Source organism: Macaca fascicularis, chromosome 2 (assembly GCF_037993035.2).
Source record: "Macaca fascicularis isolate 582-1 chromosome 2, T2T-MFA8v1.1".
NCBI lineage: Eukaryota > Metazoa > Chordata > Mammalia > Primates > Cercopithecidae > Macaca > Macaca fascicularis.
The window spans coordinates 48987015-49012319 of record NC_088376.1 but is presented as its reverse complement, the minus strand read 5'-3'; the positions used below and the strand labels follow the sequence as shown (position 1 = coordinate 49012319).

The window sequence follows — 25305 nt, the reverse complement described above, 5'->3', positions numbered from 1 at the left end:
CTGAGGGCACATGAGTTAGAGAGCAGTAGTATCAACAGAGATGAGGGAGCTGACTAGGATCTGGATTTGATGAGTTAAAAGACATATCGGGCCAGGCGTGGTGGCTCACGCCTGTAATCCCAACACTTTGGGAGGCCGAGGCAGGTGGATCACGAGGTCAGGAGATCAAGACCATCCTAGCTAACACGGTGAAACCCCATCTCTACTAAAAATACAAAAAAAATTAGCCGGGCCTGGTGGCAGGCGCCTGTAGTCCCAGTTACTCCAGAGGTTGAGGCAGGAGAATGGTGTGAACCCGGGAGGCGGAGCAAGCTTGCAGTGAGCAGAGATTGCACCACTACACTCCAGCCGGGGTGACAGAGCGTGACTCTGTTTAAAAAAAAAAAAAAGACATACTGAGTTTGTGCCAATGGAACATCCAAGTAGAAATGTTCAGCAGATGGCTGGAAATATAAGAAAGCAGGAAGGAATTGGTTTCAGAATTGGGGCTCTTTCAGACTGTGTTAGAAGTGTCTAGGTATTTTGAAAATCCCAAAGAAATACTTGCTTTATATGAGTCTCACAGTACAGACATTGTGATTCTTAACAGAGAAGGAAGAATGTCAAAGTAACCTGAAATTATTAGTGGACTTTTGGAGTTTAAACACACACACACACACACACACACACACACACACCCCTGTGATGCAGAGAAGCCGTTAAGCATTCATGAGGGGAACGGGGGTGCCAGCTTGTAGCTCTGCAAGCTCTTAAAGATACTGGAGAACCAAGGAAGCAAGAAGTCAAGTTCAAGGGGTTTGGCAATTACAGGTTTGGCTTTCTGGAGACAGATTTGGCCAAAACACCGGCCACTCATAGCAGAGTCCTTGGACTCAGAGGACTGATGCTGTTTGCTTTGTGCCTAGTTTTATGAAGCTGTACTTGCCACACATGAAAGGCTGTCATTAAGGAATCCATCTTTTAGCTTTTTTTCCCCCCTTCAGACTAAATAAACCTTATTTTATTCTTCTCACAGGTCATAGTTTCCATTTCTTTAATTATTTGTTACTCTTCTCAGAACTTTCTCCAGTTTTCCTCTTCTTTTAAAAAAGTGAGACCAAACCTTCAAAATAGAGTAATAACTGGCTTAGTTGTGGGCACAGGAAGTGATTCTTTTTTAAAATGTCACATCCCAGGCAACATTTCTTTGCAAGTTTTCCACCTGTTTCTAATGCTACCAACATAAGATGAAAGCATTAAGTTCATGTTATCTTGATATGTTAATTTTAGACAAAATGTGATCATAATGGAATACATTTTTCCATAATTTTCGGTTTTAATTTCAAAGGCTCAGAGTTATAACGGGTGTTGTCTCAATTCTGTTTTTTTTTCTCATTTCACGAAAATTGAGGCAGGAGATTCCAGAATGGAAGCAGTTTGGTTCTCTTTCTCCTATAAGATAGCGTACGTCATTAAATGTATGAGGCAAAACTGTCAAGCTTTTTCTTAATTGTTCATTTGCTCCCACTCATTCCAACAAATTAAACCCTTGGCTAGTTAAAATGTGAGAACATAAAAAAGGGAATTTTCTTAGACATCAGTCAAAAATGGAAGGAGTGGCGGCCAAGGCTCAGAGACCTCGACCTCTCCGACCACGTCTTTAGGAGTAATTTTCCATGCGGACTGGAGGAAGATCTTGTAAGCACAGCCCTGGCATTACACACGTTGGGCTCTGATTCCGCAGGATTTACAAGCCTCATTACTGGAAAGAGTCTAAGGCTCTCTTGGCACAAGCGGCGGAACAAGAAATGTTCACTGGACAATAAAACTTTCGGTTTACGGAGTAAAATAAAAGCACGGCCTTCGTTTTACAGGGTGATGAACCTGCCCCTGAATTAATGAGGGGCGATCCATTTCCATGGCTTAGAGTCTGGCAAGGTTCCATTCAGACAAGATTGCGGCAGATCTGCAGTCACTTCAGACTGGGTGGGGTATCCAAGGCCATAGAAGAGCAAATTCTCACCCTTAGCAGCTGCTGTGGAAGCTACTGGGGCTGGGACAGCAGAGAAGAACCCAGACGGGAGCACCGCCCTCCCGCCAGATTCCCGGCGGCTCCTCCTCTCTCTCCCAAACCCACTCCCAAAGCTAAGGGCAGTCTTCCCCGTTCCAGGCAGAAGCGCTGCGTGAGTCTCCACACGTAGCCGCAGGCAGCTCCTTAAATAGCGTCCGAGCTGAGCAAACAGTCCAGACGTGGGGCCCAGGAGGGCGAGTGGAGGCGACCGCACCGGGCGCGCAGCGGCGGCGGGTCAGCGGGCGGCCAATAGCCAGGGCTCGGCCCGCCCTGTCGCCTCCCCTCGGGGAGCCTATAAGGCCACTGCAGCGCCCCGGGCGCCTGCTGCTCCGCGCCTCCGCCGACGACCTGACTCTGCTGCGTTACGCGCAGCTCACGCTGCCGGCCCCGCGCCTTGCCCACCCGCTCCCGCCCGCAATCGCTAGCCCAGGGCGGACTCGGGTGTCTGCGCTCTCGCGAGAAGTGCGGCGCTGCGGGGCCGTGGGCGCCTGAGCCCGCGCGGCCCTCGAGGGCCGAACATGGGGGTGCGCACGGTGAAGCCTCAGCTGCTGCTCCTGGCGCTCGTCTTCCACCCCTGGAATCCCTATCTGGGTGCAGACTCGGAGAAGCCCTCGAGCATCCCCACAGGTGAGCACCCTGCGGTGTGCCGCTGTCCCGCGAGGTTCGGCCGGCGGGGGGGCAGTTCATTCATCCACCAACCCTTCCGCGGGGCTGGCCAGGTGAGTAGTGGGGGCCTGTCCCTCCTCTCCAGGACCGCCGGGGTCTTCCCCAGAATTGCGGTCGGGCGGCGCTGGTCCCAGGGGAAGTGTAGGGGCACCCGCGCTCGTTGACTCCTTGGAGTTCTCGGTGAACTCAGCTTGCCCGAATTTCCCTGCAGAACAAGTTGGAGTTTCCTTTTGGACTTGCAGGTCATGGGCACAACACCTTTCCTGCAGCTGTCCTTTCTCTTTCCTCCTTTCTGAGAGTTGGCATGGATTTATCCGTGGTGGACGAGGCAGTACTCCTTCTGTGACCTAAACACGGGGCTTAGTGTACTTTCTAATTGACGGTGACACATTCCTTCCAGCACCCCAGGAAGCAGCCGGTAACACCTCCCTCTTGCCAAAAACAACGCTTGCTCAGAAACCTTAGTTGTTTTCAGTAAGGCTGCCTGGCTACCCAATACCTCCAGGCGGCAGCTTTCCTCCTTTGGGATCTGAAGGGGAAGCTGTGGATACACGGCTGCTCCCCTTACCTACCCTTTTCTAGAGCCCGGTGCTGTTTCTTGTTTTCAGAAGCTGGAGCTGCACGAGAGTCTAGTCAAGTTCTTGTAAAACAAAACTTTTTACATTCAGCCAGATTAAAGAGAGTTTCACAACGTTTGTCTAAACGTGCTTTGCTGCCTTTTGTGGCACATGAAAAATCCTTGGAGTTTTCCACATTTGTGCTCTTTGTGCTCAACTCTCTATAATTAGATCTTGCATTTGAATGACCTTCTAATGTCCTTTTTTTGTTGTTGTTGTTAAGTCATTTTGGCATCTTTTTTTCTCCCAAGTTAATAGAGTGCTTTTCTACTTGAACTTTTCTTAAGCCTAAGGACAGAAATTTCTATTTCAGAGTTACATTCAGAAAGTGACATTTGGTCTGCTGTCCAGCTCATCCATGTAGCAATAGTTTTGTTTTCATCTTTAAGTGTTTCAGATAACGTCAGCAGGCTGAACTGCCCATCTTTCTACAAAACAGTGCTTGCTTTGTTAGCTTGAGAAACTTCAGCATTCAGATGGATTTCTATCAGTTACAGGATGCTTTTCTTTCTGTTAGGTATATGTGACCATTTAAAATGGATTTCTGAACCCGTGTGAGTCCTCTAAATTTGAACTAAACTTTTGCATAATTTAAAAATATTTCTTCTAGCATAATATCTAGAAAGTAGAAAGTAAGTGCCTTCAGCAAATTTGAAAGTGGAGACAGAGACATTTAAAAAGGAAAAACAAAACAAAACAAAAAGACTTCTCCAGAAAAATGTCTTTCTTTGTTGAAACACCCAAGGAAACTTTAATTGGGAAATAAAACAATCTCTAAGGGCTTTGTTATATTTAGAGAGGCCTGTTTGGCCTTTGTATATTTTATTCCACTTGATTGCCAACACCCCTTACTTTTTAATAGAGGACCTCCCTTTGTAGCTGCCGTTGTGTTTATAGTCAAAATCGACTTCCCTTCTCACTCTGGATTTTAAATTTCATGGAACTGGACAGTAAACTTTTAATGGATTGTGATATCAGAGAAAGAGAATTTTAGATATGAAAGTTTCCTCAGGAAAAGACCACATGAAACCCACTGTTTAAATCTGAGGACTGGTCACTTTTGGTAAGCAGGCGGGAATTCGGTTAGGATCGAAATGTGGGGAAATACTAATTTGTGATAGGTGAAGCCAGCACTAGTCAGTTTGGTTACAAATTTCGGTGTAGGTAGATGTTCTTGTAGGTTATGTGATAAACTAATAAACGTAGAGGTGAACTGCTTGATAAGGTGGGCAGAATCATGGACTGTGGTCTATATTATTCTTTACATATTTCAACTGAAAATTACTGAATAGAAACCTATTTGTTGACATAAATATCAAGATCTTCTATAGGACCCTAAATTGTCTAGCTTAATAGTTCTTTAAGAAGAGTGCTTATCATCTCTAACCCTGTATATTTGTCAACATGTCCCAACTAACCAAGAAGAAATGGTTTAGATCACAATTTCTTGGCCCTATTGACATTTTGAGCCAGACACTTCTTTGCTTTGGGGAACTATGCTGTGCATCGACATTTAGCAGTACCCTTAACCTCTGTGCACTAGGTGCCAGTAGTATTCCCCTTCTAATCTGAGCACCAGAAAAAACAAACAAACAAACAAACAAAAAAAGGCCAAATGTCCCCAGAGGGACAAAATTTTGCCCAGGGTTAAGAATCATGGGATTAGACAAATCTATTTGTATTTGAGGCAGTGTGGCATTATAGCGTTACTGAAATGATAACAGCAAATCATTTTTGAAAACAAATATTTATAATGATTTTCAGTTTACCCACTGTAGTTGGGAATGTGACACACATTCATCAATTTTTGGAGTGTAATTTTTCCTAGCTCTGGTGCTTTGTTGACCAGAGTTGAGCTCTTAGCTTTTTGTTACATTTTTGAGAGTTCTGTGTGCTGTGTTGGTTCATTTTGGTTGCCACTTTATTCTTAGCATGGAAAGACTAGATAAGATTTTGGTTAAAATGATCATTTTCTCTGAAAATAATGTATAGGAATTGTTACCTGAAAATCATATCCTTATGGGAACTTTCAGAGGCAGAACCTTCCTAATCAGTGCCAGTAAATCAGGTTCATACCCTGATTTATCTTTCCTGCCTTTTCTGCCTTCTAGGTGGAATAAGGAGAAGGTGGACGTATTCCTGCCAAGTCTTTGCTGTCAGGTCTCTAGACGTGAATCAAATTTGTGTGTGTTTTCTGAGGCACCTTACTATTCTATGATCCAAATTGGGCAGAAACCAAGTTTTGGGCAAAAATAAAGGAAATGGTTTCAAATGTTTCTGTCAAGACCAGTATTTTTCTACCACATTCATTCATTTATAAACTCTCTAATTTACTGTGGTACATTCAAGGAAAAAAGGAAAGATTTGTCCCTATCTACTGATGCAAACCAGCAATTTACGGGGTGGAGAGGAAAAGAGCAAGGGCCTGGAGAAACCTCTGGAAGAGAGAGGGTCTTGTCCTCTGTACTTTCTGTATTCTGTGCTTCAGCCACACAGAATGACATATCATCCATAAACAGACTGTGCCTTTCATTTCACATGAAAGCAGACATATAAAACAACTCTAGAGAATGTGAAGACAAGAAATGAAAATTAAATTGAGCTACACTTTTCTATCCATCATATGGGACAAAGCATCTTAAAATAAACTCTGATTGTACCAAATGTCAGGATGGGAATTGACCGTTGGTGGAAGCACAGTGTTTTTGGAGAACAATTTAATAATGTCTACTGGAATTGAGAATCCACATGTTCTGTAATCCTAGATATGTACATGAATAGCTGTCTCAAATTTCTGTTCCTTTTTAGTTTTTTGAAATCCTGTTTATTGTTGAAGTCTAGCTCCTAGGAAATTCTTCCCCTTGCTGTTTTTGTTTGGTTCTTTTTATTTTTAACTTAATGTGGTTGGTTTATACATATCATATTTACTTTGTACTATAGGTCCTTATGTTTAATACATTATAAACTCTTTAAAATGAAGGGCTGAGTTTTATTCATTTTTATGCTCTTCAGGGTCTACACTGTACTTTTGCCACAGACATTCTCAGGTTTTGTTTACTGAGTTTCTGGCCTGTTCTGAGAATTATGAAAAGTAGCATGCAATCGATGAGGTTGCTGGTTTCTCCTTCCCCCAGAACTTTATCCGAATTCACTGAGCTTCCTTTCTCTGCTTGGGAACCCATACGCTACATGATTTAACAGCTTACAAGTGCAGTATCTGCTGCCTTGTTTCTGAACCATGTTTGGCAACCCTTCTCCACGGGTTATATTTCTCCCTCTACCTGCTTTACTCAATACAAAGTGGCAGCTGCACTATTACTTTCAGGTAGTTGGGTGCCGTAATTTTTTTTATTGGTGGTGAAATGGAGATTTGGAATGGTTGCGTAACTTGCACAAGCTCACATAGCTGGAAAACAATAGAAGAGGAGGCTGTGCCCCTTCTTCAGGCTGTGCTTGTCTTTCCTGACCTCTTAATTGTTCTCTTGGACTTCTGGGACCTATGGGAAAGAAACAGAAACTGGCCATCAGTGACTTAGAGAAAGAAAAGGAAAGCTTTGCTAAAAGGGAAGAGACATAATTTGCAGGTTACATAAAAGGAGGAGAAAGAGTAGGCACAGGCTGAAGGAAAACTGGGCCTTAGGCAAGAGTGGCAAATTATGGCCCATAGGCCAAATCTAGCAGACCCCTGTGTTTGTGTGGTCTGTGAACTAACAGTGATGTTTACATTTTTAAATGGTTGAAAAATATCAAAAGGAGAATAATATACTCTGAAACATGAAAATTATATGAAATTAAAGTTTTATTGGCTCTCAGCCAAATTCATTTGTTTACATATTGTCTGGCTGCTTTGGTGCTACAAGGCAGAGCTGAATAGTAGTTACAGAGACTGTGAGGCCTGCAAAGTCTGAAATATTTACTAGCTGGTCCTATACAGAAAACTTTGCCGAACCTTGCCTTAGGAGATGACATTCCCACTTAAGCTGTGGCTCATGCCGATCTGCTGCTCTGTGGGAAGGAGCTGGCTTCTGGACAGTAGCAGCTGGCTCTGGGCATTTCAGAGACCTGTTTTTCATTTTAGAATTTGCCAGTGATTCCTATGGTGTTTTGCATTCAAACATAGAGCTTCTCTGTTACATCTTTTTAAACACAGCACTTGAAGCTAACAAGACATGTTCTTTGGTGTAAATAGTGTTCTCATGATAAAAAATGATTAAAATACTGATGGCTAGTTGGAAAGGAGATGCAAATTTCTTCTTCAGAGCTTGAGTATATTCTAGAAATTTGTTCTTGAAACTTCGTTATGAATTTGTGGCTGAGCTCCTGGGAGGAAATAGTTAGCATGTTGATCAAAGAGTATTTTTATTTTTCTTTAATCATTGCTATAAATTAGGCTTAACTGAGAATTTGGTGGCTTTTAAAGTGACATATTCTTTTTAATTTACGTTTTACTCATTTGCTTTTGCTGTAGAATGGTTGCCTCACCAAACTAAACTGAAGAGAACTAATTTTCTTTCTTTCTTTCTTTTCTTTTCTTTTTTTTTTTTTTTTTTTTTTGAGACTGAGTCTCGCTCTGTCGTCCAGGCCGGAGTGCAGTGGTATGATCTCGGCCACTGCAACCTCTGCCTCCCGGGTTCAAGCAATTGTCTGCCTCAGCCTCCTGAGAAGCTGGGATTACAGGCGCACGCTACCATGCCAGGCTAATTTTTGTATTTTTTTAAAGTAGAGATGGGGTTTCACCATCTTGGTTAGGCTGGTCTTGAACTCCTGACCTCGTGATCCAACCCCTTGGCTTCCCAAAGTGCTGGGATTACAGGTGTGAGCCACCACACCTGGCCAACAAAACTAATTTTCAAAGCTATTGAGACTGCAGTTAAAAATGGTTATCTAGAATAGTAGAATTATAGAGACTGTGTTATTTTATTTATTTATTTATAGACAGGGTCTCATGCTGTGGGTCGGGCTAGAATGCAGTGATGCTGTCATAGCTCACTACAGCCCTGGGCTCTGTGATCCTGTTTATCACCTCAGCCTCCCAAGTAGCTGGGACTGCAACTCTGTTGTTATTTGTTATCTTTATTCTGCTTACCACCTTAAAGCCTACGTGTTGCCACCCATATTTGGTAATTACACTACTAAAGATGGTGTAGCAGTACAGAATTGATTACTGCCCGACTGTGTCACAAAAATACCTCTTCGAAAACTACTGTTTGTAATTTAAAAATATAGTAACTTCAAATAAGTTTTTGTTTTCAGAGTAACTTTACAAGCTATTCAAAGAGCAAAGATATATTGTTTTTATACACAGAAGGAAGATTTTCATTACAGATTTTCTTTTGTGTATTAAAAGAGGGAAATGTACTTTTGTTAATTTTAATTTGGTTTTCTTCAAAACAATACAATCAGGTTTATGCATTTACATACTTAGTTACTGATTGACTCATGCATTTTTTTCAGGCCTTAATTGTTTTAGTAGCATATTGTGGCAGATTTAGGGAAATAATAATATTTAAAAATTTCTAATAAAATATGGATATACTTCCCCTTTCTTGCATTTATTTCTTAAATGAGATGTGATTAAGTGAGAAAATGCTTAATTTGTTAGTGTTGAAATATGCTTCATGTTTACAATTTCTTTTCTGTTATAAGAAATTAGGTTTAAATGAGAACACTTGGACACAGGAAGGGGCACATCACACATCAAGGCCTGTCCTGGGGTGGGGGGAGGGGGGAGGGATGGCATTAGGAGATATACCTAATGTAAATGACAAGTTAATGGGTGCAGCACACCAACATGGCACATGTATACATATGTAACAGACCTGCCAATTGTGCACATGTACCCTAGAACTTAAAGTATAATAAAAAATAAGTAAATAAATAAATAAATAAATAAGAAATTAGGTTTAAAGTTTAGTTTGTATAGGTTTGTAATTACATTTTAACCAGGGAAAAATCTATAAATAGCAACTGGATAACCTTTGCTCTTCATTTCAAGAGCCATTAACACTAATTATTATTATTATTTTTTGCTGTTCTTTTTTATTATTAGTCTTCTCGCAAGAGAGTATCAGTTTCTGTGCAAGTTTGTGAGTGATGGGGATACTCCCCAGGCATTATCAATACAGAAGTGACAAGGTATACTACATTGGAGTGTCCTTTCCTTTTTTGGCTAAAGAACTGTATTTATAATAAAATTCAACACCAGAAGTTTAAAGTAAAAACCTTATTTCAAGTTTGTATACGCTAAAGAACATGATTATTACTGTAAATATACTCAACAGACTTTTAATACAAATAAAAGTCTTGGTGAACATACGGCTAAAATGAGGGGCTACTTGAGGCAGGGGAGTGGTCAGAAAATGTGTTTCATATAAACATTGGTGAATTTGCAAAAACAGGCCAGAGTTGAAATTAAATATCATTTGTTATACTGATAGTTTATTGGTTTTAATATTGCTTTTATTATCTTGTGTGCATAAAACATCCTGGTGCATTAACTAATCATCTGCTTATTTAATTTGGGGTTATATTCTCAAATTTTTGCAAAGAACTTTCTCATTTGCTTTCTAGTTACTGCTAACCTGTTTTAGGGTTCCTTCCTTAGGGTAGTGAGAGACAGGAATTTCCTCTGATTTAAATGCCGGTTTTCTACTTTTAAAAATTTTTTTTATTTTTATTTTTATTTTTTGCTGTGGACAGGTAAAAATTCTATATGGGACAAAGGAATTTTTAAGTACACATAATTTGTATTGTTCTTGACAGTACTCCTGGTCAGTCATGAACACTCAAGTGCAGTAAGGAGATATTGAATATGCATCATGCTCCACAACTTGACCCTCCCACAGGCACAGCAACAAGCAGAATAGATAATGTGGATTTTGGCATCTTGGCTTTCTGATGCTAGGGCATCGATCTGGCTTGGGAGAAGAAAAGATCCAGAAGCTATACTTTATTCCAGAACCCCAGCACACAGTGTCTCATAGGCAAGGCTACTCTGTCATTGACTATTCTGTTTTAAATGATTTGGAGCCACAGCTTTTGTGGGCTTTCAGGTGCAAAATACTTACAGATGCTGCACACAGGGCTAAGAAGGGAGCCATAACATTTAGGTCTTTTTAAATGCCTTCTCTAACAGGTTCTTTAAGCATTTAAATCTTTCCTTCCTGTTTCTAGCAATGTACTGAATACCAACAGCTATTTCATCTTTAAAAATTTGGCAAATATAGAATTTAAATTATTTCTTTCTTAAAAAGGGAACCAGCTAACAGTTTACTGGTAGACTAAAATGATCTCCTTAATTTGATCACCTGGGGAAGTCTTAGAGCACTGTTGTTATGAAGAGGGTGGATGGGTTCTCTGATGGGATTTTCCAGTCTTGTCCAAGCCAGATCTGAGGCTGCTTGTCTTCAGAGGCCTCTTCTCCCGCTCTGGCTCTACTGGTTCTTTCCTGGCCTCCAGCTGGCACCACAGTGGTGACCAGAATGTCCTGCTGGTCCAGGGCCTCTGGAATTCCTGCCGGCCACGTCTAGAGAAGGACAATCCTCCTTTTCTTCTTAGTTTGGTTTAGACAAGGTTGGAATTTTTTAAACAGTGACTTTACTAAGTAACCAAGGGCAAAACAAAACAAAACCCCACACTGGAAAATCACCGAAGCAAAGAAATGAACAGACTTACCAAGTAGAGATTCAGAGTTCTTCCTTTCCTCTGACTTTGGTATGGTTAGATACCTGCACACCTGGCACGTTTTGAGGGTTCATGAGTTCTGTGCCTTTGCGCAGCATTTCTTTCTCCCCTCTTCACTCTCATTCCTCACTTCTTCCTACCACTTTCTTTTACACCGACAACTCTTCTTCATGGTTGGGGTCCATGAGATCCCTGGGTAGACAAGTGCTAATAGATGGTCTAGGTATATTTGTCATTTCTTAGGGACATATCACATTACATATTAGCATAACTCTAGCCATTGGGCACTTTATTTTCTTCAATAGGTAGAATCTTTTTTTTTTTTTTTTTTGGTGAGGGGGAACAGAGTCTTGCCCTGTCATCCAGACTGGAGTGGAGTGGTGCAATCTCGGCTCACTACAGCCTCTGCCTCCCAGGTTCAAGTGGTTTTCCTGCTTCAGCCTCCTGAGTAGCTGGGTTACAGGCGTGTGCCACCATGACCAGCTAATTTTTGTATTTCTAGTAGAGACAGGGGTTTCACCATGTTGGTCAGGCTGGTCTCGAACTCCTGACCTCAGATGATCCGCCCGCCTTGGCCTCCCAAAGTGCTGGGATTACAGGTGTGAGGCACCACACCCGGCCAATAGGTAAAAATTTTTATGCTCTTGCCCATAACAATTTTTGTATTGCATTAATTCTTGATTTTAGTAGCAATTTGTGTATGCTTTTATAATGCTACATAATTTAGTAAATCTACGTTAATTTAGCTAAGCTTTACAAATTCTCTCATAATACAATTTTTTTAGAGGTAACTAACAGCATTTTAACTTTTTAGATGCAAATGTATGCCAACAATAATTTCCATTGTGTAATACTGTGAAATTTTTGTAATTAATTTTTTTTTTTTTTTTTTGAGACAGAGTCTCACTCTGTCCCCCAGGCTGGAGTGCAGTGGCTGGATCTCAGCTCACTGCAAGCTCCGCCTCCCGGGTTTACCCCATTCTCCTGCCTCAGTGTCCGGAGTTGCTGGAACTACAGGCGCCCACCACCTCGCCCTGCTAGTTTTTTGTATTTTTTTAGTAGAGTCGGGGTTTCACCGTGTTAGCCAGGATGGTCTCGATCTCCTGACCTCGTGATCCGCCCGTCTCGGCCCCCCAAAGTGTTGGGATTACAGGCTTGAGCCACAGCGCCCAGCCGGTAATTAATATTTTAAAATATAATTGGAGTATTTATTGACTGGCTAGTCTGTGTTCTGTTGCTTTGTGTGAAGGAAAAAGAGAGAAAAAACAAAGCCAGAATGAACAAACAAAAACCACACAAGGCTCAGTCCCTGTTCTGTATTGAAATTCTAAGATTCTTACAGGGAAAATAATGTATATGTAAAACTGAGCAAATCAAAGAAGCACTTACGGGTAAGCAGCCTGGGCTAGAGGGAAGAACATACACATCTGGCATTAGGAAACCTACATCTAAGTTCTCATCCTTCCTCCTTCCACTCACCAACCTTGAGCCGATTCTTGAGCCTCTTCAGACTTCACTTGTAATTTGTGATCCTTATAGTGTTGTGATTTGATGTCTCTTGACTTTTTTGTTTTTGAGCTGGAGTTTCATTCTTCTCCTCCAGGCTGGAGTGCAATGACGCGAGATCTCGGCTCACTGCAACTTCCGCCTCTGGGGTTCAAGTGATTCTCCTGCCTCAGCCTCCTGAGTAGCTGGGATTACAGGCATGCACTACCATGGCCAGCTAATTTTGTATTTTTAGAAGAGACAAAGTTTCTCCATGTTTGTCAGGCTGGTCTTGAACTCCCGACCTCAGGTGAACCGCCCACCTCAGCCTCTAAAAGTGCTGAGATTACAGGCGTGAGCCACTGTGGTTGGCCAATGGCTCTTGACTTTTAAGTGTCAGAATGGTGGTAGAGACAGAGTGCTGCAGGAATCAGAAAAGAGGTCTCAAGAAAACTTACTATTATTTGTTAGGCCAAAGAAGGCATAGATATAAGGTTGTTTTGTGTTTTAAATTCTACTTTTTCTACTGGTTATTGTATCAAGATCTGGAGTTGGCCAGGACTTGGTGTTACTTTTTTTCTCCAATTAGATTTGATTTAGATGCAGGACAATAGGCCAAGAATAACTAGAATTAAATTTACATTTAAAAATATTCCAAGTGTTTTTATATGAGAAGAGAAAACAGTCTGGTGTTTTTATGAAGCTATTTTCTGTTTTCAGAGAGGAACCATATCCTCTTCAGTACATTTAAATTTTGTAAGCTGTTAAAAAAATAAACATATTCATCTGTTTCAGTCCTGAACTTTAAGTCAAATAAATTAATAACAACTATGCTGGTAACTTTTTTTTAACTTTTATTTTGGGTTCAGGGGTACATGTGAAGTTTTGTTACACAGGTGAACTCATGTGATGGGAGTTTGTTGTACAGATTTTTTTTTTTTTTTTGAGATGGAGTCTCACTCTGTCGTCCAGGCTGGAGTGCAGTGGCCGGATCGCAGCTCACTGCAAGCTCCGCCTCCCGGGTTTACGCCATTCTCCTGCCTCAGCCTCCCGAGTAGCTGGGACTACAGGCGCCCGCCACCACGCCTGGCTAGCTTTTTGTATTTTTTAGTAGAGACGGGGTTTCACCGTGTTAGCCAGGATGGTCTCAATCTCCTGACCTCGTGATCCGCCCGTCTCGGCCTCCCCAAGTGCTGGGATTACAGGCTTGAGCCACCGCGCCCGGCCTATTGTACAGATTATTTCATCTCCCAGGTATTAAGCCCCAGTACCCAGTAGTTATCTTCTCTGCTTCTCTCTCCTCCCACCATCACCCTTAAGTTGAGCCCAGTGTCTGTTTTTCCTTTCTTTGTGTTCATGAGTTCTCATCATTTAGCATCCACATATAAGTGAGAATATTCAGTATTTGGATTTTTGTTCCTGTGTTTGTTTGCTAAGGATAATAGCCTCCAGCTCCATCCATATTCTCGCAAAAAAACATGATCTCATTTTTTTTTTTAAATGGCTACATAGAAATTAAAGCGAAGTTTTACGATATGTGCTACTTAAAAATTGGGGACCCTTGTCTAACTTATTACATAAATAGTCATCAGAATACCTAGATTCAACTTTTAGATTCATTATCTTTAAAATATGATTGCATTTAGTGAACTGAAAACATGGTAAATAAAAACGAAATCAGTTTGTGGGAGAAAAGTATTTATGTGCATATGTATACGTGTATATGTGTATGTACACATTTGTGTATCCTAGCCATGGAAATTATTGTTGAGCCTTAAGAAAGGAATAGAAAGTAGGAGTACCTTTTAATCTGGACTTCTCTTCTTCGATATATTGCTAGGTTATTGTCACAGCAGCATTTGTTCTACATGTGTTTGCATCTTTGAATGGAGCATATCTAGTGAGTGGTACACTCTGCAACTTAATCCTTGGAGAAGATGGTGGTATGCAGTGGTTTTTTTTCTGGCTATTTTTCCTACTGTTTCCAGATGGATTTTATGTAAATTGAAGGAAGCAGTTCAAACAGAACAATTGGAAGGGAAAGAGGGTGACTGAATTTTAAAAACGTATATAGTTACTTATACAGTTGTTTTCTAAGTGTAAGGTTAGCAAATATTACAGAAGTATTTAGCCTGGGTGTTGGTTTTTGGAAATTAACAATTATTTATTGAATAAGCAAATAAAAACCAGTAGCTGTTTCTTTTATACAGTATATTAGGTTGAAGAAAAATTTGGTTTATTAAAATAACTAACTTTTATCTTATTTAATATCACTTGATATTTTATGTTCCTCAGGCATAAACATGGTTTTTTTTTTAAAAATGAAGTATTACATTTTAAACAACTAGTGTAATATCCTAAAAAACCGAGCTCCTCCTCCCTGAGTGGCTGTATGACACCAGTACCATCAGCTCCATGAGTTGTGGCAGAGTGGATAAGTGAGATTTTTTTTTATGTTTTGATAAAAGATAAACTAAGAAGTCTGTTTTATAGACACAAACTTAAAAAATAACTATGATCGATAATTATATCTCATTTTCTGTAACCAGATTTAAATTCTTTATTGATGCAAGGCATGAATTTTTCTTAATAATTCTCAGAATATCCCACACTTAAATTAGTTTCGAAGCATATTGGGTTTGTAGAAAATTCTTTCGAAAAAGAGTCCTATTCAGTTTGAAGAGATGATGGGAGTGAGAGGGTAAGTGAAACAGAGGAAGGGAAGTTGCTTTTAAGTGTGGTACAGAATTACAAAATATGTGACTTGAGTGAGTTCACAATTAATTCAGAAAAATCTGAACTGGAAGCCACTGCTGAGTGCTGGCAAGGGAAATTTTGCTTATGTAAAATGTGACACTGAATTCTTCCCTGAACAGAAATATGGTTTGGGTAGTTTCATCCTTGGGATTTATGTATCTGGATTATGCTTATTGTGGTTGTAGCATTTCATAATAACTGCAACAAATGGAATATCTCAGCCATTCTTTGCATGCTATGACTTTCAGCCTGTGGTCCAGTGTGCATGGACCCCAATGCAGCATATACACTGAGACAGTGTATAGTGCTGAAGTTGTTTTTTATTTGGTTTCAGGAAGTCAGCTGGTTACTTCAGTAATCAGCAGAGATTCAGAAATATAGATGCTGTCATATTATGATGCAGCCATGGATGTGTTTCATATCACTTTGCATTTCTGATAAATTGAGGTACAAATCTGTTGTGCTTTGAATTATTGGAGAGTTGTGTTATTTCCTCTTTTATTATGATTAAGTATATTACAAAGAATTTGGTATGATGTTTTTAAAATATTAGGGCAAATGCAGAAACAGTGCAGAGGAGTGCTTGCTTTCTTGATATAGCCAGAGGGTGCTCACTATACAAGGAGACTAGAGACCTCTAACTTTGAACTTCAAAACTTTGAAGTCATTTTTTCTCATTCCTCTGATTTATTCTTGATATTCAGGTATATTGCTTTGCTCATTATTTTGTCTCTGTCTTTTTTTGTTTGTTTCATCTGTAGTGGAAAATGTGCGTGTGTGTGTGTGTGTGTGTGTGTGTGTGTGTGTGTGTGTGTGTGACTCCCTGCCTGCCTGTATAAATAATTAGATATCTGAAACAGGTAAAGATTATTTTTAATATGATTTTAATATTGTTATTGCATTCAGCAGTGATTCCTTAATGTTATTTAATACCTATCCAAATTCACCTTTGCCCCTTTTTCTCAAATATGTCTTTTTATAGTTGATTTGTTTGATCTGGATCCATAAATGTATCTTCCTAAACACCTTCCAAGCTGTCACTATCTTAGTCTACAGTGCAGGACTCTGGTGGCCTCAGGGTCAAATCTAGCCTGCATATTGTTTTCCAAAGTCTCAAATTAAGTTCTGTGTTTCAGGAAATTTTACTTAAAAATCAGAATTTTTCTTGCCTTGGAGGAAAAAAAAGGAAAAAAAGGCCTGGAAACCCTGGATTTTCCTTCCCATGTGGCAGCAATAGTTGGCTGGCTCTGAGGAGTCCTCTCCTTGTATGGGGTGCTTTTGCACTCCAGTCACCATAGCAGGGGCCTGGCCTCTTCACTGATGTGTTTGCAGCCCCCTGTCAGTATACATCACTGAATTAGATAATTATCGTTGTTTCTGAAATTATTTTTCTTGTCTCATCTTTCTTGAGTTCAGTGACTCTTAACCAGGAGTGGTTTTGTCCCCCCTGGAAAGTTTGGTAACATCTAGAGACTTTTGTTGTGAGCAGTGGGTGCTCCTGGCATCCTGTGGGTAGAGTCCAGGGACGTTGCTGAAACGTCCTGCATTACACAGCATGACCCCATCACTCTCTCCCACCCCCACCCCAAGAAAGAATTATCTGGCCCCAAATGTCAATAGTGCTGAAGTTGAGAAACTCTGCTACAGTCTGATGGCACACTTCTGATTTCACTGCCCTGCTTCTAGTGCCCTCTCGATTTCCAAATGTATTTATTATCATTTCCCAATTTGCGCTCTGTATTTGTACTGGATTCCTCACTATCCAGTCAAGAGATCATGCTTTTACCCATCTTTTGGGGGAGGGGGGATTATATTTCCAGGTTCCTTGACTGTCAAAATACTGTTTGTCATTTTTTAAGGCCTCTATCTAGCTCATTTAGCTAGTTGTTTCTGATGACACTTTATCGCAGTGTTCTCAAAAAATCATTTTGTTATAACTGGAAAATTCCTTGAAAATTTATTTGAACTCTTCCCCTCATTACAGTCTCTGCTTCTCCAGTACTGAACATAGATATATTAAATCTTATATTCTAGTTTTTTTTTTGTAGATTTTTATTGTCCCTTCAGTGTTGAACTTCTACAGTATTCTCTGCAAATATATAATCTGTGATTTAAATTAGTATTTAGTATGTTATCCTCAGTCTTTTTATATGAACTGACTTTACATTCTTAGTTGGATTTTAACCGGCAAGAGGATAGAGATTATATCTCTTGAATTGCTGTGCCTTAGAACTCCCAGCCTCTGAAGCTTCTCTGCCTATAGCCCTTACAGAGGGACAGTCCATTAACCCTTGGCTTGCCCTAGTCACAGCTAACAAGATAAGTGGGCACCCTATGTTGGTCCGGGTTTTATTCAAATGAAGAACCCATTTTAGATATCTTGAACAAAAGTAGATTTAACAAAAGTAATTACAAGCTGATACAATTATTAGAATGCCTGGAAGAATGGGCTTTAGCAAAGCTTCAAACTGTGAATTCTAGAAGAGCAGAAATAGCTGACCATACTAGGAGGCTACTACCTCTGTCCCAGCTGGGAATCAGGAACCCACCATTGGAAGTATTGAATTCAGAAATAGGCTTCCATAAATGTAACCCAGGGATGGAGAAGCTGTCTCCATTGATTCCTTATGCCCATGAGGCTGGTGACTATACCAACAATGCAGAATTCAACCACAGCCTTTGCTGCTGTCAATATGTCTGTCTGTCTGTCTCTCTGTCTCTCTTTCTCTCTCCCTCCATCTCCTTCCCTCTCCCTCCACCCACCCTCCTTCCCAGTTCCCACAAAGTGTGAGATTGACCCTAGAACACTGGTGTAGGGTAAACCATATCCTTCTGACCATGCTTACCAATGGAAATGTCCAAAAGTGGTAGGGAGAAGACCATCTGTTTTTCTGATCTCATAGGAACACATCTTGGAGGAGGGGTATAATTTACATCCAAATGTTTAGCTCCAAAGAACTTGGAGAAATGCACCTTTAATATTTGATTTTTCTTATGACTTTCATCAGTAATTGTTCTTCTTGAAGCTTGGCAAAGCTTTAAATTATTTTAAAATTTTATGGATGTTTTTGACAATAGGGACCCAGTAAGGGCTTAGCATTACATGAAATACATGCTTTTTAACATGGAGCTCTATTACAAAGTTCTAAGCATGTTGAATACTTTCTCAGCTTCTAAGAAGAGCAATTTCTAAGAAAGTCATGGGATAAAATAAACTAAACTATGAAATAGAGGCAACTAAGTAATCAAAATTTATTGTGCCTTCACCATCCTTATTGTTTTAAGGCCAGTGGATCATAACTTTTATGGAAGAGACAGCATGGTACAACTTAATCCTAATTACAATTTTATGATATTTGTTTGACTTATAGTTATTCATTTCTTATTCAGTAGTGCTTTTATTTTATACAGCACCCTATAACTTTCAGTAAATTCTTGGCTGACTAATGTCACTTTTCTGAGATAAAGACAGTGGGGCTTCCTCACAGCTTCTGGATTTTGAGAATGTCAATGATAATTCTGGCTCATTAAGGAAGGAAGGATTTAATTAGACTCAGCCTTTTAAAAATTCATGATAACAAAAGTACAAAAGAAAACTTTGTGGATTACCGTAATTGTACTTTCTAATTGTAAATTTATGTTTCATGATTTTTATTTGAAAGTTTAGTTTTTATGTAATTGTTTTTTACTTTTGTAGTTTCTTTGCTCATAACAGTAACGGTAGTTAAGCTTATGGCTGAAACTCCTGCTGAACAAATCTACAGAGGAGTATCTTGCATTCAAATTAGAATGTTGATCTTCCTCACATTATTTGGAGTTGGGACACCCCAAGTAACGTGGTATTTATTTATTTTAAAATTTCATTTGTTTTGCTCACGGTGACAATTTCAGGTGCTAAGTAGATGTACCTTAGTGTTCAAATTAACACACGGACAAAACTAGATTGGGAATGGCTGGAATAGAACTGATACATGTCTATCTGTTATAATGCCACCATGGCAGTTTTAGTTTTTGGTTTTGTATGTGTGTGTTTAAAATGATACAGCTAAAAACATTTGCTTTTATTTTGATGAAGAGAAAAATATTTGGGAAATCTGGATTTATTTTGATGATATGCTTAGGATGTAGTCTGTTTAGCCCTTTAAATGACATTTTTCATCTAAATTGTTCTGAAAGCTCTGGTAAGAAATGACAGAGCTCCTATAAGAAATGTTGAAGCACCAGTAGAAATCAGTAAGAACTAGGATATAGTAGATCTAGTGAAGATGGCATAACTTCGTTTAAGAGTTGTATTTTCGGTTACAATGACAATAATTGTTTGTAACTGAAAACAAAGATAGTTAAGAATAAATTTAAATTTGTCCATGAACTCACTATCAATTAGTAAACAATGTAAAACACTGTGATAGTATTCATTTTTTTCTGTTTGTATATATTCATATATTTTCTTTATAAAATCAGGATATACATACATATTGATAAGCATACTGACACAGTTTTGTATTTGTCTTATTTACGAAATAGTATATTTTAAGCATTTCCCATGGCATTGAATACTCTTCAAGCCATGATTTTTAAGTAACATTTTTATATCTGTCATGGGATTATACCATAATTTTTATAACCATTACCTTATTATTCAATATATAGCTTGTTTGCCATTTGACGCTAGTAGAAATAATATTGTTAGGGGTATTATTGAAAATAGGTTTTGGTTTCCATTTTTACCTATTTTTATAGGAAAATTTCAAGAAACAAAATATTTAAATCAAAAGATATGTGCTCTTTTTGTATCTTGTTACATATTGTGGAGTTGATTTCCAGAAGGTTTTATAAATTTTCACTTCCATGAGCAGTGTACAAAATGGTATGGAAATCTTAGCAAGCATTACTTTTCAAAATACTTTCTTCAAGGTTTTAAGGGAAAATTGTGTCTCTCTTTATCCTCCTTTTTAATTTCTTAAATTTATAGTGATTTATTTACTTGCTAAAATATTTTTTGCTACTTCTGTTTCCTCTGTGAGTTGCATATTCATATCAGTGGTGTGTACATTCTAGTGGAGTTAGAAAGGACAGTAAACAAATGTATTGGGAAGGTATAAATCTTAAAAAGAAAAATAAAATGAGATTAGAGTGATTAGGTTGAAGAATACCAATATAGGTACTGTTTTCAGGAGAGCCTTCTTATTTTTGATTAATTTGAGCATAGAAGGGTGGAGGCTTTCTGAGAGAGGAGGGTTACAGGCAGCAGGGACCACGATATAAATGCTCTTGGCTGAGGATGTGTTTGATGTGTCTGCAGAGCAGCCAGGAGAACAGTGTGCCTGCAGTAGGGACAAGGAGGGTATAGTGATGGAAGAGATCAGATTGTCAGTCAAGACCAGATCGCTTAGGTACTTGGAGTTTGCACTAGGGTAAGGAGTTTGGATTTTATTGAGAACAAGAGGTAAACCCTTAAAAAAACCTGGGGAGAAACGCAAGATATGTGTGTGAATTAGAAGAGGTTATCTTATCTGGACTTTTGGTTGGTGAATGTAATACGTGCTGATTTCAGTCCCATTTTCCCCTTTAGCCTCTCTAAAGGGTGGCTGTATTATATAGTTGCTAAACTATGTACATTGTGACCCTGAATTGATAGAGTTGTAGCTTTATCATTCTGACCAGTAGAAAGGAGAGATAGACAGTGGCCAGGGTAGATACAGGGAGATTCTCTAACAGATGATTTCAGTAGTCTAGGGAGAAGAGAATAGTGCCCAGGTTTAGACAAGTCACAGAAAAGATGATTAGGAGAGAGGTTGGATCCTGTAATGCTGATAGAATTTGTGGTCAACTTAGATGGAGAATGTGAGAGAAAAACAGGAGTTAAGGATGACTCCAAATTTTATTCTTAAAATTTTACATCTTAGAAGTTTCAATTTGTTTAAGTCTTACACAAATTGGGTATATACTCTACATGCTATTTTTTTAAATATTCTCACTCGTGTTTACATAGACTGGAACAACTTTGAGGGACTCTGGTGACTGTTTTACTCTTATTTTGATAATTACTATTAAAATTTTTAGTCTTCTTTGTGTCTATAATGTTATCTAAATGTTTATTCAGTAGAATGCTAGTGGTGGAAAACAGGACCCTAAAAATATTTTTACAAGGGCAGTCGGAGTGTTTAACTCTAGGAAGTAGGCCAAAATAGCTGCTGTGATTCACTGAGCCGTGAGTTTGGGAAAAAGCATTCTGCAAAACGTTAGCCGATAGCATTGAAAAATAACAGAGCTGCTCGAAGCAGATTTTTCAGTTTACAGAAATTGTTTTATAACCAAAGCATGGGAGATGGGAACAAATGGCAGGGAAATCTGGCTACATGACTCTAAGATCAGTGCTGCTGCAAAGAGTCCCTGAGTCAGCTTTGGTTTGTACCAAGGCATCAAGTGTATTTGGTTTGACAAGAGATTGGAATGTGCTGACAATGCCCCTTTCTTATAATCTTAGGCAGTATATTACAAAGCTTTATTTTCAATGTAGCTTTTATTGTTTGTTGTTTATTGTACTTAAATTATGGTTAAAGGCAAGCACTGGGATATTTGTGTGCTTCAACTTTGTTTAAGGGCAAGAACTGGAGATTTATTTGCCTGGAACAGACCCTGCTCTGCCTCTAGTTTCCATTTAGGTCAGTGGGCAATTAATCTTGTAATATGAAAGGTTTCAGGTTTGTAGTGTTTTTATTGACCAACCTTTACATGAAAGTACACCTACCACGTAACCGGAAAAAGATCCCTGATGACTTTTCTATGTACCACCCTTAGTTTTTGGAAATAGGTAACGGAAGAAAAACTGACAGACTGAGAATGAATAGGCAGAGAGGTGGAAAAACAGTAGACAGAAGTACCAGGAGGGGTAGATTCATACAGCTGGAGGGTGAATTTGGCACTGATCCATTTTGCTAACTTAAAACTTGTTGGATTACATAAATTTCTATTAAAAAAGAAAACACTGCATCCATATTAATTTAGGCAGTATTTTTCTTGATGACAAAAATCTGAATAGAAAAAAATTAATTTCTTTTAATAAAGGACATTAAATATCAGTAGATAGTAGCTTTACTTGTAGTTTATTTGGAAGTACTTTCAAGGGAAACTTTCCTCATCTTTTTGAAAGTTATAATTTGGCAATTGTTTTCTTATAGGAACCTTTGGTTAATGATACAGTAGATGATGTTTTTACCAATATTCTAACTCTCTGGGAACAGAAATGGAGAATGTTGAATCCCGTTCCCCTGTTACACACATTTCTTCACCTGGTGAACTCATGTGTCCTCAGTTTTAGTGTGAATTCCTCACAATTTTTTTCATAAACTTCCAATTTAAAATAACTTCCTCTGTTAAAACCTTTCACCCTCTTTTTGTTTTTGAACTTATTCTTAGTATTTACTGCAGTTTCCACTTTAAATTGTTTGTGGAATTATTTGCTACTCTCTCCCGTCACAACTGTATTGTAAGACCCATGAAGACAGGGATTGATTTTTCCAAAAATGTTTATTGAGTGACTTCCTTCCTTCCAAACATATTTATTGAGTGCCTACTATGTATCAAGTAGGATTTGGGGATACATGAGGTTTACATTCTCTTCAATTCCAGCATTTACTTTGTTTACCATTATATCTCCAACATGTAGCACAGTGCCTGATGAACAGCGAATGTCAGTACCTGTGGAAAGAATAAAGATGAAATCCCATTGAGGAGTATTTGCAGGGCTCAAATGTGGTGTGGAGTCAGGGGTTAAATCTGTGGTTGAGGAACACGAACTTCTCCCGAGGTGGGGGAGTGTTTCCCCATCTCAATCTGAAATTTCCAACTGTCCCTGTTCTAACTTTTCTTTCAATAAAAATGAGAACTTCCTTAGTGTTAGATCCATTTTGTAAACTGCATGTGGGGAATGTATGCAGTTTAAGTAAACTACAAGATAAATCACAGAAGAGTTAATGTAGTAGTGATCATTTTATTAGCAGTCCACATTAATAAAATACAGCAGTTTAAATTTTAATGTAGTTAACTTTGTACTTTTTTGGCTGTAATTAATCCAGCCATTTATGTTACTTATAATTAAAGGTAGGAAAGCCATTAGAGAACTCATTTGTTCATACTGTGTATTAAATTATCTAATTTATTATTTATCTAGTTTATTATGTACTGAGAGTACATAATAAAACTTAGTAAAACCTCATAATAAAACTTATTGGGGGCAGTAAATGAAGAAACATGTTGTGTTTTTGACAGAGCAGGTACGTGGACACTCAGACATTAAAATGGAGGCCAAGAAATTAAAGGTCAGAAGCAGCATGTGAAAAACATTGTGTCTGGGGCCACTTATTATAGGAATAAACAGCTCTGTAGATTTGGATGTTCTGGGGAAGTACCCTATCATTGGAAAGTATGGAAAGTGATCATGAGTCCTCAAGAAGAGGTTATATTTGTTTGGTATTCTTTGCTTAATTATCACATTTTACAGAATGATTTGCATTATTAGCATCATTAATAGAAAATGTTTAGAGAAAGTTGAAAGGCACCATGGTTTAATTGACGGGAATGCTTTATGACTAAAAATGCAGTGAGTAGTTTGTGAATTTTTAGAAACTGATCCTATTCTTTATTAAAGCGTATTGTGTATTTCTGAAAAAGCACACATAGTATAGTTTAATTCAGATTCTTTGAGCTGTGTATACTTCCAATTATATACTAGTTTATGAAATTATTGAGTTCCTTCTACTTTGAGAAATTCTGGAATTAAGAATAAGTGAGGATTGTTGGGGAGAGGTTGTTGAAGCTGACAGAACACTGAATGCTTACCCTTGTTTCTAGGTCACAGTGAAATCAGACTTCACTGGGGAGCAGTTATCTGATGAGGAATGTCATGAATCCTTTCAGAAATGGGAATGTCTCCATGTTTGTCTCTGTAATGTAGAGGCATCTTGAGGGGCTGGACTTTTGATGAATTGTCATAAGAACTGGCCCCATATAGCACTGGCTCAGCTTTCCAGCAAGGGGATTCTTATTTCCTGCTACACAGATTCCCCAAATGAACCATTGACTCTTTCAGATACAACCTGACCCAGTGCACTGGAGCATCCTGACCCTGTGTGGATTTATACTGCTGAGAATAAATTGCATTCAAAAGAGTGCTATTTTATGAACATCCACTTTAAATATGCATCTCGTTTATGACTAATTAATGCCTTGCTATGTTTTTGTGGAGCAGTCTTGAAGAACCAGGTGGTGAACCATTCGTTTTTAATGTGTTGTAGCTACGAATTAGTTGAATATGACTGTATACGAGATGGGGAAAGAGAAAGGGAGGAAAGGAGGGAAGGACCAGCTTTTACACAGTGACATTCTTCAACCATTTTTTTTTTTTTTTTTTTTTGCCAGCAGCTGATATTTCTTCCCTAGTGCTGTTTCAGTGCACATATTCTAAGCCTTGTAATAAATTTCTTGCTAATGACTTAAAGTGATGGCATTTGTACAGGAATGTGTAACTGTTGGCTTGATTTTGTTTTACAAACTGGTTTGAAAAAGAGAGAAAATCCTCTGAATATTCATTTCAGATTAAGTCCAGTGGAAATCTCAGTAAAATATTGGATGTGCAGAAAAGCTTTACACTTTAGAATGAGCTGCGTTATTATCTTTTTCCTGCATCATAATAAAACCCTTAATCCAACATTTAGGTTGTTTGATAGTTGGCGTTTATAACACTACCGGGGTGAGCATTTATCAAGATAAATTGTAGAGATTTATGTTCCTTCAGGATAGGGAATGTGGCATTTAGAATTCTTATTGTTTAGAAAGTCACAGAAGATACTTTAAACATTTTCTTAAAATTTTATTTGTGTAACAGACTCATCTTTTCAGGTTAGTTTTATGAGTTAATTTGGAGTCCTTCACTACTTTAAACATTTTCTTATAATTTTATTGATGCAGGAGACTCATCTTTTAAGATTAATAATTTGGAATCCTTCTTCACTGCTCTTTTTCACAAACCCCATTTAATCTGTCAAC

The 25305-nt window shown here is 38.7% G+C and overlaps 1 protein-coding gene across 7 annotated transcripts in view; it reads left to right on the top strand.

The window, feature by feature from the left end:
• The first annotated feature begins 2373 nt into the window (after nucleotides 1–2373).
• Nucleotides 2374–25305, top strand: part of PLOD2 (procollagen-lysine,2-oxoglutarate 5-dioxygenase 2) — a 91994-nt gene continuing 69062 nt past the window's right edge. For 4 of the 7 annotated variants that reach the window (XM_005546014.4, XM_005546013.4, XM_074031234.1 and 1 more), the window contains exon 1: nucleotides 2374–2677. In XM_005546014.4, coding sequence (XP_005546071.3) covers nucleotides 2569–2677 — 109 coding nt within the window. In that variant the 5' untranslated portion in view covers nucleotides 2374–2568. Of the gene's footprint in view, nucleotides 2770–25305 lie in introns of all 7 variants that reach the window. The other 3 variants (XM_074031235.1, XM_005546016.5, XM_045386832.3) reach the window with 2 other exon arrangements.